A 17512-nucleotide genomic window follows, 5' to 3' on the forward strand; every position below is an offset into this window, starting at 1 on the left:
TGGGTTGAGATAAAAACAGTTTAATAATTGAAATAAAATAATAATAATAATGTAACAATAATAATACACAAAGCAAGTGATGCACAGTGCAATTGATCACCACCCACCAAACGATGCCCAGCCAGTCCCCGAGCAGCGGCCCCCCCGGCCAGCTTCCCCCAGTTTATGTACTGAGCATGACGTCCCATGGTATGGAATGTCCCTTTGGCCAGTTTGGCTGTGCCCCCTCCCAGCTTCTTGTGCACCCCCAGCCTTCTCAGTCGGTAGAGCATGGGAAGCTGAAAAGTCCTTGACTAGTGTAAGCACTACCTAGCAACAACTAAAACATTGGTGTGTTATCAACTTTGTTCTCATCCTAAATCCAAAACACAGCACTGTACCAGCTACTAGGAAGGAAATTAACTCTATCCCTGCCGAAACCAGGACAAAAAGAAAGGTCAAGGAAATTGTAGATTACTCATCCTAACTTCATTATGTAGAAAAACACAAGAACAAGTTATTACTCAGGATTTAAACATTTCAAGAATCAGATTCTGATAAACTGGCCAGTATGGATTTATTGAGAACAAATAGTGCCCAATAAATTTAATGTCCTTTTTTTGACAGCATAGCTGCTCTAGTTAAGGGAAGTGGTAGATTTTTGACACATTAAACTTTTATCAGGAAGCTGAGGAACAGTGACTTGAATTAAATCACTGTTAAATGGGTACTCAGCTGCTTGAAAAATCTCACAGCAGATATCACTGTGAAAAGAGTCTATCTCTGTTTCCTTTACTGCTTGCCATCATTGGTAAGATCCCATGAGCCTTCTCCTCTCCAGGCTGAAGAGTCCCAGCTTTCCTGGTCTCTTCTTGTGTGTCGAATGCTCCAGTCCCTAAATAGTCTTTGTGGCTGTTCACTGGACTCACTCCAGTATGCCCGTGTCCTCCTTCTCCTGGGGAAAGGATCACCTCCCTTGGCCTGCTGGTGATGCTTTTCCTAATGCAGCCCAGGATGCTGGAGCCCTTCTTTGCTGCAAGGGCACATTGCTGCCTCATGGTCAACTTGTCCATCAGGGCTCCCACGTCCTTCTCTGCAAAGGCGCTTCGGCTGATCGATGTCCACTATTCACGATCAAACTTGAACATGAGCCAAGAAGAGTCCTACAGAAAACTCTTCTTGTCCCAATTCTAATGGCACCCAGATGTCTCACCAGTGCTGAAGAGAGGGAAAGGATCACCTCCCTTGGCCTGCTGGTGATGCTTTTCCTAATGCAGCCCAGGATGCTGTGGCCCTTCTTTGCTGCAAGGGCACATTGCTGCCTCATGGTCAACTTGTCCATCAGGGCTCCCACGTCCTTCTCTGCAAAGGCGCTTCGGCTGATCGATGTCCACTATTCACGATCAAACTTGAACATGAGCCAAGAAGAGTCCTACAGAAAACTCTTCTTGTCCCAATTCTATGTGATATTTGTCTGAACAGCTTGCGTGCTTGAATAATAACATTAGTGGATGGTGCAGAGCTGAAAGAGATAGCAAACACAATAGGCAATATATTAAGTCATATTGAAATGACCGAGAAATTTCTCAAAATATGACTCGGGAAGGAAAAATCAATTGCACAAAGACAGAATGGGGAGTAAAGACCTCAGTACTGTCTCAGGCACTTCTGGAGATACAATGGACTACAAAATGAATGAAAGTCAACAATTTGAAATGCTAAAACTCATATTGGGCTTGTCAAACTCATGGGAACGTTGTATGTAAAACACCAAAGGTGTTACTGTAGTGTGCACTGGTGAGGCTGCAGGTGGGATTCCGTGTGTGCCGTGTTGTAAGGAAGTGAGTAATGAGAGATGATTAAACAGGACCTATGAAGAACTGGGTTTTCTTAGTTTAGAGAGGGGAAGACGTAGAGTGGATACAAAGCCTTAAAATTTCGTAAAGGCTATGCTTCAGGCAATAGGGATAAAATATTTTTTATGTCTAGTGGACAGAGATAAATAAGGTTTAGCTTAATTTACAGGAGCGATGATTTGGGTTAGATTTTAAGAAAATACTCTCTGTGAGGCTTTACAAGTGCTGAATCAGGCAACTGAAAGGAGACAGTAGGAAGCTGTAAAGCTGCCTCAGGTCCTGGCTGTTAAAGAAGCAGGAGGGGGATTGCCCTGGGTGCACTGATCCTGCCTCAAGGTAGCAGCTGGGGTGAGCAACCTCCTGTCAGGTCCAAAGTCCCTTTTGGGAGATCTCACAGTGATAGCATGTGTGCCAGTGAAGGCTTTTATAACTTGATATTTTTAGAGCCAACCATTTTTATTGGATTTGTACTTGTACTTTGTGTTCATGGCATGACTTTTCGTAAGTTTTCCTTCTACTCTAATGCACTGTAATCTTGCTACTGAAGCTTTGGCCTTATCTCGAGCTGGAAAAATAGTACTCGCTTAAGTGGGCTAATTTACACACCGCTTTTGTCTCTTGGATAAATCTGATGAAGTCCGCTATTAAAAGACATTTGCCTGGTCTGGAATCCTTTATGGAGTTCTGTTGAGATGCCTTTTCAGTCTTCTAGCATCTGTTTTTGAAGTGTTAATACAGTACCCAAAGAAGTACTAATGCTATACACAGCGGTTAAACCAGCTCTCAATTTTTACTTACCACTTACGCAGCCAAGGATTGCATTTGTTTTAACTATAGAGACATATAGATAAATCTTATCCTTGTCTTTCATGCTGCATTCTGTACTGTAGATTTTGTGAACTGTGTTTCCACGTGGATTGATCTTGCATCGACTCAGGTTAAGTAGAAAGTTAGCCTCTGTTGGTTGCAATGGTTTTTCTATCAGGAAGTTCTCATCTATAATTTCTAGACCCATAAAGATGGGTTACTGGTAGCAGCCTGAGACCACCAGAGTGTGTTTTCAAAAACAAAATCTTCCATTATGACAGTTTGGTTTTTTGTTTTTTATTCTTTTCTCCTGTTCAGGTGTTTAACTATTTGCTCAAACTTATTTTCTTGTCTGATTTGTTGTTCTGTTAAATAGACATTTTTCTGATGCATCTCTTAGGCTGTTGATTTATCAACCTTCCAGGTGCTGTTCTGCTGAACTACTGGTAATTTTAAAGTAAGAAATGGTAGCTTTTGATCCAACGTACCATTCCCTCCCTTCTTTGGGTAGTGCCAGAGTGCTCCTGATTTCAAAATATAAATGAAATGCAAGGCATGTTTTTAACCAAGACAGACAGATCACTAACTCGGGGTGCCAGCTGTGTCTGGGAAGGCAATCTTCTTTATTTTACAGGCAATGCCACTGCAGTAAAGCAGTCCCGGTATAGGATTATCGTTCAGGATGCTGCCAATGGAGGACAGGCATGCCCGGACACCTTGTATGAGGAGAGAGAATGTGAAGATATTCCCATCTGTCCAGTGTATAGGTAAAAAACGTTAGCTTGGAATCAGTCTCTTGCTAGTGGGTTTCCACTTCTCTAGAAATGACTTGATTGTCCTGCACAATTTTCACCAGAAAATAGAACTGGAAAATGCAGAGTTATAAACAAATAACAATGTATGAACAATAAACCTTGCAAAATGTGTAGAAGTAGAGTTCAAATTGGAGATTTCAGTAGACCTGGCATCATCAGAACAAGAACCAATAAACACAGCTCCTAGAAATGGTAACCTCAGGGTTCGATGTGTTTAAGGAAGCTATTACTGGGAACGCCCCCCTCAATGTATCTAAAAATCAATGTAAGCTATTTCGGGACCACAAGCACTCAACTGCCTTAATCATAATTGTATGCTTATTGCAGAAACTCTTGTCTTTTCCCCTGATGCTCTCACTCCAGTGAATAATATGCACTTTAAAAAATTCTGATTAGACAAATAGTACAGTAGGGCAATTACTCACCTCTCTTCATTAAAATTCTGTGACCCATCTGTTATACAATATTAGTAAATAGAAAAGCATTCTATCTTTGCATATAAATCTTCAGCCCGCACATCCTGTAGGACATGGTCTCAGAGCGGAGCGGGGAGCTGAAGGTGGTGCCACGGCAGGAGTCACACGGCTCAGCTCTGCCTGGCTCCATACCACATCGCTGCTTTCTCGTGTTCTTGACTGGCACACGTCCTAGCATAGAAAGCAGATTGGGTACAGCATCAGTTGTATGAGAAGGGGCTTGCACGAGGAGAGCCTGATTTCAAAGCCCACTGAAGATGTTTCCTATGTATTTTATGTGACTTTGAACCATGCCCTACAAAAATGAGAAAGGGAAACATGGTTGGAGGATGATATGGCTTTCTAGAAGGTGAACCTTGCATCTGGATTGCAGGTCACAGTGCTTATTTCAGGAGTAATTACAGCTTTTTGACTTTATTTTTCCTTAAGTCTCCACCGTATATCATCATTCGTAACTGAAGTTTTTGCCTGGACGTGCTAACCGTTTTCCAGTTTTAATCACTGAATTGTTAACCATTTCCCCTCGCAGGTGGAAGACCCACCGCTGGAGCCACTGTGTGCTGGTGCCGGATTCAGTGAGACAGGGTGTGCCAGGACATAGTGAGGCGTGTGGACGCGGTTTGCAGTCAAGGGGTAAGCTTTCTCCATCCAGCCTCCAAATATTTAAGGTGTTGGAGGGTGACATTTCAGTAGGGTCTTTACTCTTTCACAGTAGCTAATTTGGAAACTAAGTGACCGAAGCACTTAAAGTGTTTTGGGAAGTGGAGCCATTGTACAGTTTTGCTGCTGTGCTGGACATTAAAGTACCAGTAACGTGATAGTATGCTTGGAGTATAGGAGGGGATGTATGCTCGGCATTGAGGTATCTTTACAGTAACCTGCTCCTCTGCCTAAAGATGAAGAATGTGGGCTTTAAAAGAACTATCTATCTATAGACCTCTATGAAGTAATCCATTCTTGGTGCTAAAAATGGAAAGGATAATTTCCTTGTGATTTTAAATTTTACTAATAATTTGCCTGGGGCCTGATTTTCATTAAGACTATTAGAGAAGTTCAGCGTGGGTAAAGGCTTTGGGCTCCTGCCCTTGGCGTGATTAAGCACTTGGAAAATACAGTGATCCCCTTGTCTGAACAAAAGTGTTGAGAAGAATTTCACAGTTCAGAGTATGTGATCAGAGTCTGTAGTGGTTCCTGCAGATGGCTGGAGATTTGGCTGTTATCAGTCTTCTGGGAAATCTAATGAAACCTTTAACAAAAGGTTATTTTTATTGAAAAAAAAAATTAGTATACAGGTATGCTAACTGAAGAAACTTGACATAATAATTTGCTCCTTCACAAGGGTAGAAACTATTCTTTAAAGATGAAGTGAATTTCTTACATAATCTGGAAACAAAGGGAAAGAAAGAAAAGCCCTGACACTATGTGGGCTGCATCTGAAAGAAGAAATGTATTTTAAACTAAAGCTCAAAGGAGTAAATACCTTTAGGTTTTGACCACAAGCCTTTCCACAAGGTTTTCAAAGAGAGCTCTGTAAATTGAGATGTCCTAAAATGTATTTCTCAATCTCCATGTGAGGGGGAGGTAATCTTTATGCTCCAGTAGGTGCATGAACTTTGTATTAATCTTTCTCTGACAGAATTTGAAGTATAGTAGAAGAGTATCACACTTATTTTTGCTCTATGGAGAATCCTCCAACAGTTACATGGGCTATGTAACTGTTCTGGGGTGATCACAGGAAAGGAATCCCATAGCCTGGGGGGTTTAAGCAAAATTTGTTTCAGTGCCATGTTCACTTTTTGTAATTAACTCTGGTTTTTGTAACGGCTTTGGTTTTCATAATTACACGTAGTGATAGAACCAATCTGCTAGGTATTTATTGAGGGTGAGTGGGGTTTCAGGAAAATGAGTTCTCAGATGAAACCCATGGAAGAAGATTTTCAAGATGTTTCCTGCAAACAAGGGGAGTGATCTCCATGGAGAAGGCAGCTGAAACCAAGCTGCTAACTCTGACCTTATTGCTTCTGAAAAACAAGCTGCTAGATTTTCAGTGATTCTATATCTTATCTATAGAAGTGTTTAGTAAGGGAAGCTTTCATAAAGCTGCTATTAATACCTCACCTTGCTGCTACGTGAGCTCTTCAAGAGCAGCTAGCGTGTGTGAAGAGGTGCTGTGTCACCATATTGTCAGGGAGCAGCCGTTTAGCCAACGGCATTTGCTTACACTCCTTGCAGGGTCTCCTCAGCTTGTAGACCTTGACACTGGAAGACTTCTGATGCTCTCATTCTTCACCATGAAGGGGGTCTTTGGAAATATTTTTGAAATAACATGTGAGGTGAGGCTGGGGATTTGGGTTTGTTGAGCCTGGTGAAGTGTCTAATGGGAGTGGGGTTTACAGAGAACATGGAGCCATACTCTTCCCAGAGGTGCACAGTGAAATAGCAGAAGATAATAGTCATAGGCTGTAGTGAGAGAAATTCCCAGATTGCCCGGAGAGACTGTAGATTCCTTGGAGATACTGAAAACTCAGCTGAATAAGGTCTTGAGCAGCCTCTTCTAACTTTGAGGTCAGTCCCGCTTAGAGCGGGCATTGGATCTTCAGAGGTTCCTTCTGTCCTAAATTATATTGTATGATTCTGTGAGTCTTTTCAGGGGAATCTGTGCCATCAGTGGAAGAACGCCAGGTGTTATAGATAGATGCTTTCCTGCAATATTCAGGCATCCTACAAATGAGTTTGCATTTAAGGTATCACCACGACTCCACACAATAATTGGCTTGCATAATGTGTCAGTGTCTTTAGCCAGTAAGTGCTTATTCTCCAAAGAGTATTTATATGAATTTGCCCAGTTCCTTTTTTACCATGTAACAGCAATTACCCTTTTCCCACTGAAGATAGTCAGTCTTGTTGTTCCTTACAGCATCCATTTTTAGAATTTTTCTCTTTTGCTGTCCATATCCTGACTGTCATGTAAATAAGAGGATTTCAGTTTTCAGTGACTGTTGTATCTAGCCAATTATATTAGAGCATTGAATTCATGTAAATTATTTCTAAAGAAAGCATATGTTTATGCGTACCTATTTAGAATGATGACTGTGCTGAGGGAAAATTAAGTCTGAAATGACTTTCAAGCTCCATTCTTTCTCTAGGCTAGATTTTGAGGTAGATACTTACAGATCTTGTTCCATGAATGTTTTCCCTGAAATTGCACGTAAACGTACTATGCAACGTGCAGAAGATATCAGAATTTGTCTGTGAATAATAAGCAGAATAGCCAAAGAGATACTGAAGCTGCAGTTCTCATGGCTTTATCTTGGAATGATATTACACTAATTACAACAGCGTTTCATTTTGTATATCAGCTTCAATGGACTAACTTATTCAGAAAACAATCATGCAGGTAAGAGAAAAGTAGCGTTTAGACCTAAGAAATATAGTTGTTATTTAAACTTCATTAAGGCATGATTTGCAAAAAGCCCCTGAGATAGGGCACTCGAGAGTAAAACAGGGTGGGGATGTTACTGTTGCTTGACAGTGACATAGACAACATTTCTAACAGTAAATGAAGAGCTTTACAAGCTTTTCTGTTGCTATATAGCTGTCATTTTCCTCGACAAGTGACTAATTTACTAGAAGGTGTCAAGACTGTGAGAAAATTGCTTCTGCTTCAGATGCCCTTCAATGACTTTACTGTTCTCTGATGTTTGTGATGGAGGATCCTTCAGAAATGACCTCTCCCTTCAGTGCTGACATGAGCAGCCACCTTAGACATTTACATTTTTGGGGAAAAAATGTGTTGCTCATTACAAGGGATTATTAAGGTTTAATTAGTGGATGGAAAGCCTGTTTTAAGCAAGTGTCTTTGAAGGTTGCTTCAAAAGCCATTTGTAAAGTAAATAGACACATATTAAAGACCAGACTGATGTAATGAGACTCGGCTGTAAAAACCAGGCTTGGAAATACACTTGACAACATAGTTATGAAAAAAGTAGTTACTTTCCAAAAGCAAGGAGAAACTGCAGCAATGGAACATGTCATGTCTTATTTCTCCTGCCCTTGCCACTTCTTAACTGTGATTCGTTTGGGGGATTTGACCATATCTCCTCCCATTAATGAGACAGTAAGTCCATCTCAGAGCTGTAGCTCCCCCTCACAAGAATACAGAAACGCTGTGACACAGAGCAGCAAATATTCTTAGAGAATAATTTATTGATTTATGTACAGGAAAACAGCAACAAACCCACCAATGCAGTAATGAGAAACTACTCCTCTGCTTTGGAGAAGTGCACTCTCCCTGGCTCACCTGAGGTCACGGGGCGGATCGATACTGGATAGCCTCATCGTGCATCTCAGTAGAATATTTCTTTGGGTATGCTCTTCTATCAGACCACGTATGATGTATTTCTTTCCTTCTTTAACCGGGTTGTGAATTCACACCACGTGGACTTTGCTAAGATGGTTGGTGTTAAATATAATCCGTTTCAGTTGAAAAGTTGATGTATGAATTGACAGTGAAAAAGTAGAATGCAGGCAGCACCAGACTCGAGCAATTTAAGATTCCTGTCTCCTTCACTGCAGGTTTCTGGCTTTTGCTCTGGAGCTTCCTGATAGCTATAGGGATATTGCAGACAAGACCGGTTTTACACTGAGATGCAGATCAAAAACTTATCATTATGAGAACAAGAATTGTAACAGTCTGCTGCCTAAGTTTTCTGAGTGTGTCTAAATGCAGTGATAGTTCCAGTAAAATCTTGCATAAAATGTAGGCAGAACTGTGATTGCAAACCTAATTTGTAATAAATTAGTGACTAAGTTAACGTGTTCCATACTAAGCAAGATGAAAGGAAGAATTTTTGTATTGTGTTTTAACGTTGCATCTACAAAAATATTTAAAACAGGCATCCTTTAGCTGTATTATCTAGTGTATTATCAATTTGTAACACGATAATGGCCATATACATTACTGTTGTTTCTGCTGAAATTATTTTATGGTAACCTATTTATAATGAGACGTGCCATCAAAAAAGCATCAGTGTTACCATTTTTTTTGCTCATAAGATAGTCACCCAACAGTTCGTATTCCCTGTTTTGTAGGTAGTTAATATAACTGCTGATTAGCTAAATTAACAGATGCATTCATTGTAATTTGAGTTGCAGAATGCTTTTGCGCAGAATTACCAATTTCAGGAGGTACATATTAGAATCCTGTTATAATTTACAGGCGAGAGGCAATGTGATAACCTAAAGTTTACAATGAATACATTTATGATAGTAAACGTGGTGAAGACACGGGCTGCTTCAGTTAGATGGTGATATTTTATGAGTAGCGCTTTGCGGTGCAGTCCTGTGTATAAATCTGTCCAGCTGATAGCAGCTTATCTGTCATCAGTAGCTCCCTCCAATATTACCTTTGCCTGGTAGGACAGTGGCACCTTGAGCCTTATTCTTGAGTGATGCTGGGGGTTCATTAGGTTTGTCAGTGGTTTTTCTGATGGTGCTGGTCTAGGGACCCACTGGTAAGGGGTGGTTGCGGAGACCCAAGTAGGAGCACAGCAAGCGGAACTTGAGCGGTCCCAGCCAGCGTCGCTGTCTGGAAGACACCTGCCCGGCAGCTGGTGGCATTGGTAGCAAATAGTTGAGGGGAAAAATAATTACCAGGGTAAGGACAGGCGCTGAGTCTTGCTTGTGATACGTTTGAAAGGAAAGTTTGTGAAGCACGGTCTGTCTAGGATGGGGATTGAGGTTCAGGGCGTGGCCTTTCCAGGATGGAGAGCCTCAGTCTGTTATCAGCCATGTCTCCCTGGGGCTTCGCTGACACTTTACTGATGTAGCTGCTCTACATCATATTGCAAATTCATAAAGTACGTATTATCTGTATTGTTATTTTCTTGTCACTGATAATGCAATTTTTAACTTATAAACACATGGAGAGTAATAAGTTGATAAGAAACAACCAAACCAGAACTGATTTACTATTATTTGTTCTTGATAATCTGATTTCTTTCCTTGACGAGGCAGCGGGCTGGAGGTTAGGCAGTAAGGTAAGTGGAAAGCGGCACAGATAATATTCCCTTGACTTTAGGAAGACCTTGAGTCCAGTCCAACGTGACAGTCTCCCATGTGCAATAAGAAAGTATGACCTAGAGAAATGCAGGATGAGGTGGTTGTGCAACTTGTTGAAAAAACGCAGTCAAAGCTCTGTTATCAGTTGCTTGCTGTCAACCAGGAAGGCCATTTCAGATAGCTTCCCGTGGGGCACACATGCTCTTGGCTGTCTTCAGTATTTTCACTAACAGTGTGTATAATGAAATAGAGAGTACACCTATAACACATCTGGGTATCTGCAAATTGTGAGTAATTTGAAGGGCAGGCCAAAAATACAACTTGGATGGATTTGAGCATGCTCCGAAATCAGAAAAGTGAACCTTTCATTAAAGAAAAAAAATGTGCAGCACTCGCACTATGTGGAAAGATGGGCAGCAGTATTGAAGAGGTAAGTCTGGAGTTAAGAGTTATGGACTATGCGTTAGCAGTGTTATACTGTTGTAAAAAAAAAATGTACATCATAAAAACATATATTTTACATTTTTCTTCTGATCTCCAACTTCCTGAAGTTTAGTCTTCTGCTTCCTAAAATAGAGTATTTTTAACAGGTAATCCTCCCTTTTATTTTTGTTCCATAACACTTTCTGCCACTGTAAATGATGACAAACAATTAAGGTAAAATAAAAATGTCAAAACTTTCTCGTGAGTAATTCCAATTCCTGGTTTGCTAACAAATTCAGAATAGATTAGGAATCTTTTTTGAAAATACCCAGATTTCATTAACAGAAACAAATAAGGTATTTAGGAGTCTAAGCTCTGGCGAATATCAGTGAACAAGGTAAAATCTCTTGGACTTAATGGAAGTTTACCCTTGATTTTACATTTAAAACTTATCTTCAGTCTTGGTGAACTATGTATATCTGCGCACAGGAGTTTGTAATCTGAGAGATTTATCACTGCAGTGTGGATGTTTTATGACACGAGTCTGGATTGTTTGTATCTAATTTCTATCAGTTTACCTATAGGCTTTGATCTTTAAATTATTTCCCAAAGCCTGGGTTTAACTGTGGATTTGATAGCAGATTAGCTTCATGCAAAATGTGTGACAATGTTTCCAAAGGGGAAAACAAGGAAAAATTAAGGAGGAGGAGACAAAAATACAATACTAATATCATGTATGCATTCTTAGCCTTTCCTGCACCAGTGGAATGAGGAGGGTATCCTCTCCCAGACAGATTTTCCACGGGATTTATATCAGTTTTGGAACATCAGAATTGACCGGGAGCAGGAGGAGAGGGGAAGGGACAGATGAGGCTATGTGAGATGTGATGGGTCAATCTCTCAGCATTTCATGGCTGCCTTTGAGATTCCTGCAGTTTAATTTATGAGAAATAAAATCACCTGCTTGTACAGAAATCATCCTGGGCCAATTTCTTAAAACCTGGCTGTGTAGCAGAGTTGTCTATGTAAATATGTGCATAGCTGTACTGGAGTCTGCAGCTGGGTACTGGTTTGGGGAATGGAAATTCAACCTCGTACTGTATTACATCCCACTGATCTCCAGGTAATGTGTTCCTGTAGACCAATTTTTCTTTCCTTGGGTCTTAGTTGATAGGACAAAGGGAAGAAAGATTGATACTGATTTTCCAGTGACAGGTTGTTCACAAGAGAGTGATGGTGGACTACCCTCCTTTTTAAATGGAAGATGTCAGCAGGCATCACAAGACGCTTACAACAGTGCTACCATGTTTCAGGCTGGGTCTGGCCCAGCTTCTACCTCAGGTATAGCTGCTGTAAGAGTATTTCATAGGCGGTAGGAGAATTGGCATGACATTACTTTATAGACACTAACTAAGAGCAAAAGAGACTCCAACTCATTTCTGTCACTGTAGCGTTATGCCAACAACATAAAAATTGAAGAGACTCTTAGAGAATTTGTCCTGACAGCAATCTACAGTGCAAAGGTTTATCCGAAGGCAACTCAGTAACCTGTAGACTTTCCGTAAAATAGAGATGATGAAGACTGTGTCAGATAAATTACATATATTTGATTTCCTTCAAAAACAGGACAGTATATTACACTCTGTAGAAGGAAATAGGCAGGTTTTCTAGCTTAACTATATGCTGTTCCTATCTGATAAACAAAACAAATATCAGCAGCTTAGTACCACACACAGCATTTGTTTTCTGGGGCGGGGGGAAGTCTTGATCGAGTCTTTTGAAGCCAGAAGGCATAAACACTGAAAATGTATACTACAAGTGTGTACCAGTAGAGGGATTGTTAAAAGATCAAAATGAGAAGTAAAGCAGAGGAACATCAAAGCTTTCCAGGCTATGTATTTCTGCCTTGATTAGGAGGAAGGAGGGAAGAAGGGGGGAAACAAAGTTTTAGATCAATAGGAAATGGCCCGATCACCTCAAAGTCAAAGGCAGCACCATCCAAATGTGTACAATTTACAGGAATTGCTAAAGCATCTCAATCATAAAAGTCCCAAATGATCTGACAGTACGTATACCATATTTAACAGGTACACAGAGAGGCGAGATCATCTTATCTGAAGGAAACTCCTTTTTAAATGTAAGGGTAGATAGATTTTCATTTTGTCTTTCATCCCTCTGATTAAGTTCAGCTCTCTTTGGTCCTCCTAGAATTTCTTTCATCTAGCGTGTAGTCTGTATGATCTAAGCAACTATCGTTGGTGAAAGTCGGTTTTGGGGTCCTTTTTTAAATGATGGATTGTCATTAAACAGAGTATAGTAGATGAAAGCGGTCCAAGGAGAACCAAACTGTGCTGAGACTTACGCAGGAGGATGAAAGACATAATGAGAGACATAACGAAGACAGTCTCTCCCTCAAACTGGAGACAGGCCCTTCCAATTACGACTTGTTTTTAGCACCAGCTTCCAGCAATTTAAAATCCCAGATATGAACAGTTGATTCAGACTTTTTGTAGAAATCTGAGAAATTTTTATTATATGAACAGTAGGCCTGGGTGATCATGCTTCATGGAGAGGATGTTATAAACTATATCAGAAGTCTTTTCTGTGGCCACAGGTGGGTTGTAAGTAGACCTGATCACACAGCCTCATGTGCTCCTTATCGAAAATACAGGAGCCATTTCATCCTAAAACTCTGTTTCATTAACTTAGAACCTGAAACATGAGGGTTTATAGTCCTTAATATTTTATATGATCTCATGTAACTGTCACTGTAACTAGCTATAAAAATATCTGATTTTTTTCATGTTTTTCCTAACCTTTTGGCCTCTGCCTGTGTCTGGCATATCTCAGTTCCATGGGTTAACCCTGCAGTGAGTAAACTATTTTAGTTTCTTGACAATTTTCAATTTAATTGAAACAACCTTTGTTCTTAAGACATTTGAGTCCCGTTTAGTCTCCTTTTCTGTTTGCTATTTTATATAACACTTTCATGTCCCTCTTGTTCACCTCTCCATGTTGCAGGCAGTCCCATTCAGTACTGATTTAGATCTACTTTTGTTTTTATAAAATATTAATTTTCACCTTGTCACAGTTGTGCTGTTTACAAATCCAAAGATAATTCATGCCAAAGCTGCTGTGGTTCATAGGGAAATTGTTAAAAATTTATCTGAGCTGAGCAGGGTAAGATCCAGGTTCTCTGGAAAACGGCCTTAAGGAGAACTTTTCTTCAAATAGACACTTTAAATGGAAAGCCTTGAAGCATGACCAAAAATAAGCAAGTTTATTAGAAACCTTTTATACTATCAGTTGTCAGGAAAACATTAGAGATGTTATTCTCCAAGTCTTTACCAGAATAACCTCTTCCTTGTCCATAATGATCTCAGTCAAGTGGAATACCAAATTCTGAGAAATTCCAGAGACATTAACTGGAAGGATAAAGACCATTCGTTTATTCTTACAGTATGATGGTACCAAAGGAACTCAGTTTGATATTTATTTTACCTAACTGAAGAAATGGACGGGTCTGGGTTGAAATGCTGATCCTGCTTAAGTCAATGAAATATTAAAGGACTCTGTCAGTTCTTTGGAACACTATCCCCCCAAAAAAAACCCCAACAAACAACCAAACCCAACTGTTTTCCTGTGAAAGGAAAAAGGGAGATGTTGAAAGGAATGCAGAATTTGATTTATAGCAGATATTGTTCATTGTCAGACTGCTAAGGTTTGGACTGCCTGGGGAATTTCCTTCAGAGGAGCTTGGTAAAAGTTGTAGTTTGCATTTTCCCTTATTCTGCATTAGTTAGAAAGCACTTCTTATTGGAAATTGTTGAGTCAGATTTCTTTGAATAATTAAGCAGTAATACTCAACATGAATATTAGCATCCTAAATGGCAGAGCTCATCAGTGTGGCTTACTGTAAATCTTCAGGCACAAGATTTGTTAAATGTGACATGCCACAAAGGTGCAAAGGGAATCCCTGTGTCACATTCGTTGAATCTGAATATGTATATTTATGTTACTCCAATAGCTTTATGTCTGCAGTAGAGGTTTTAGACGTGAGTTTTCAATTTCAGAATAAATGAATAACCTTAGCTCAAACTATCTTTCAAAATTCCCACCACCTTTCTTTCAAACGGGTGCACTAAAGTGACAGAGTAACTGGAAGTGACTGGGATACTTACGAAGTGCTTGCACTTGCAAGAATACGTCAAGTAACTGTGAAATGGTCAATGAGACATTTGCTTTATGCGTCCAGTGGTGCTTTTTTCTGTTGGCACCATTTCTAAATATGTTCAGAAATATTAAAAATACTGAGCAGTGTGTTTAGCACTTTCTAAACCAGTCTGATGATTGCAGCAGTAATACTTCTGAGCATTTTTCCTGTTGGAAACACCCCTTCTTCCCTTTCGTTAACAGTGTTGTCATTGATTTGCTTCTCAAAGGACTCAGGAGAAGATTCCATCTTCTTTATATTATAATAAATCAAGAGAAACTTCATCCAAAAAATTGGAATTCCACTCGAATAAAATTACTACACAAGAAAAAGCCATCTCTATACTTTGATGGCAATAGATAGTAATGAAAAACTGTCACCTTCTAACAAAGATTTTTCTAAAGTCTATTTTTTTCCTAGCATCCACTGGTTTTGCCTGGTGCGTGCATTATTTATTAAAGGATTGCTGATATTGGCTTTGTGAAATAGGGAAGTTTGGAATAATATATTCTGATATTTGACAGAGTTTTCCTGAAGTAGGGTATTCTCTAATGTCAAATTTGGATCTTGGATGTGAAGGCTTGTAGCAAATGTGACTTTTTACCGCTTTTCTGGTCAATTCTAGCATCAGTACTATTGTTCCTTCTTGACAGTTCACTGAAGTTTCAGTCCTGCAATCATATATTTATTTTCTTTGATATGTGCCCCAAGGTGATTGAAATTTCTTCGAGTTATCTCTTTTCTACTGTCTTTTGGATATTAACTTTCTGTATCTTTGTTTTTATCCTGGTCTTTGTGTTGGCAAAGGAAACGCCTGAACTAGAGGTACGCAACATGAGGGAATCTAACTGATCTATTAAAATGTAATAGGCTTGTCGAAGGCCATCTACTTCAGCATTTGTTTAATTCAGGATGAAGTAGATCAGCACGTCCTCTGGGAATGTATGACGTGAGAGGGCAGCACTCCCAACCACCGCTGTGTGATAGGAATATAATATGGGCTTCCACAGCCTCTGCCCTTGCTGACCAGGAGCCTTCGCTGCTGGCTTATTTTATTCCATATGCTCTGGGAGGGCATCTTAGTAATAGGTACTTATTAACGATATTTGAGAAAATCAAGTGGAAATTGGTCTGCAGAACTAAGCAGCTATGTGCAGGCATGAACTCTTGAGAGAGTTTGAGGCATTTAGCTCTTCTGTTGCATTTTAACTCCCTGGAGCATGTGATGTGGTCATGGCAGACATCGTTTGGGGCACATTGGGGAATTTCTGGGGCAAATCAGACGTACCGTGTTTGTGAGAAGTTGCTTTGACCAGCAGGTGCTTTTTCAGTACCGCTTTGAAAGGATCAGTTAGTAGAGCACATAAAAATCACTGCCTGCAAGATGGATGGGTTTTGTGCTGACTATGTTGCTGGTGAAGTTGCATGTGAGCAAACCTCCAAAGAAACAAGGAATACATTTGTGCTTTAAAAATAAATAGATACCTTCAGTGCCTAGTTTCACGGAGTATAAATTTTCGTGTAATCTAAGCACATCTGCTCAAAATAATTAACTTCTGTGGTGTATGAAAGGAAAAGCTACATCAGCTCTATGGTATGATGAGATGGATTGCTTTCTATCTGTTCATCATAATGATTAATTGTAGCGTTTATAGGAAGATGGCTGCTTTTTATTCATTTTTGGTTTTAGATCATGTATCTTGCTTTTTTTTTAGCTTATTTAAATGTAAATACTCTGCAAATCTGGTATGAAAGCATAAACTTCCCAATTTTAAGTGCTTTGATGAGAAACAGGGCAAAATATGTCTCTGCTTAAATTGTCTTATCTGAAGACTTTGAAAGATGCCTGTCTTTGCTAGTGAGATGAATTTCACAGGTAAAGGTAAATATTGAAAGTAACCATGAAAGAAATGTAGAAGGATTATGGAATGTCATTTGACCCTGAGAGCTGGTGTTTCCAAGGGGCAAACTTAATAATAATGAAAGATATTGGCAATTTGCAGTTGGTCCTGTGGTTTTGCAAGTACTAAATATTTACTATGAGTGAAATAATAATCTGATGTGTTTCCAGAAATTAAATACACTTAATTCTTGGGCTTTAGTTCAGTAAAATTTAAGAATGTGCTTTGTGGAATATAAGCTTTCGGGTTTGCAGTAGAAGAAGTGATGGATAGACAAGTACAGCTATCAATTAGCGCTAACCTGTCAAGTACATTGATTGGGGGAGCCCAACGATCCTATTGTATTTTCTCCCAGTGCCGTCTTCATCTTCTTCCATTACTTGAAAACAAGTTAATATGTGTTGTATAGATGAAGGTCAGCCACAGGTTTTTATTGGTGTTGAGTTTGCACAGTAAGAATGGTGGAACCAAAAGAAATGATATGTGGAGAGCATTTATTGAGCAAAAGTCTGAAACTCAGGTAAAGTTGCAGCAGGTGTGTACAGAATTTAGCCTACTATTTAAAAATCTCTCTGGGTTGCTCAGATCATAGAATCATAGACTCATGGAATAGTTTGGGTTGGAAGGGACCTCTAAAGGTCATCTAGTCCAACCCCCCTGCCGCGGGCAGGGACATCTTCAACTAGATCAGGTTGCTCAGAGCCACCTCCAACCTGACCTTGAACGTTGCCAGGGATGGGGCATCCACCACCTCTCTGGGCAACCTGGGCCAGTGTTTCACCACCCTCAGCATAACAAATTTCTTCCCCCCCCCTTTAGTTCAAAGCCATTCCCCCTTGTGCTGTTGCAACAGGCCCTGCTCAAAAGATTGCCACCATCTTTTTTAGAAGCCCCCTTTAAGTACTGATAGGCTGCCAGAAGGTCTCCCCGAAGCCTTCTCTTCTCTAGGCTGAACAACCCCAACTCTCTCAGCCTTTCTTCA

The 17512-nt window shown here is 40.0% G+C and overlaps 1 protein-coding gene across 1 annotated transcript in view; it reads left to right on the forward strand.

The window, feature by feature from the left end:
* The window catches only part of THSD7B (thrombospondin, type I, domain containing 7B), a 282324-nt gene that overhangs the window by 136694 nt on the left and 128118 nt on the right, over window positions 1-17512 (forward strand). The window contains exons 10-11 of the mRNA XM_009318936.1: window positions 3277-3409; window positions 4463-4566. Of these exons, the coding sequence (XP_009317211.1) occupies window positions 3277-3409; window positions 4463-4566 (237 nt within the window). The remainder of the gene's footprint in view (window positions 1-3276; window positions 3410-4462; window positions 4567-17512) is intronic.

Source organism: Pygoscelis adeliae, unplaced genomic scaffold (assembly GCF_000699105.1).
Source record: "Pygoscelis adeliae isolate BGI_AS28 unplaced genomic scaffold, ASM69910v1 Scaffold222, whole genome shotgun sequence".
Lineage (NCBI taxonomy): Eukaryota > Metazoa > Chordata > Aves > Sphenisciformes > Spheniscidae > Pygoscelis > Pygoscelis adeliae.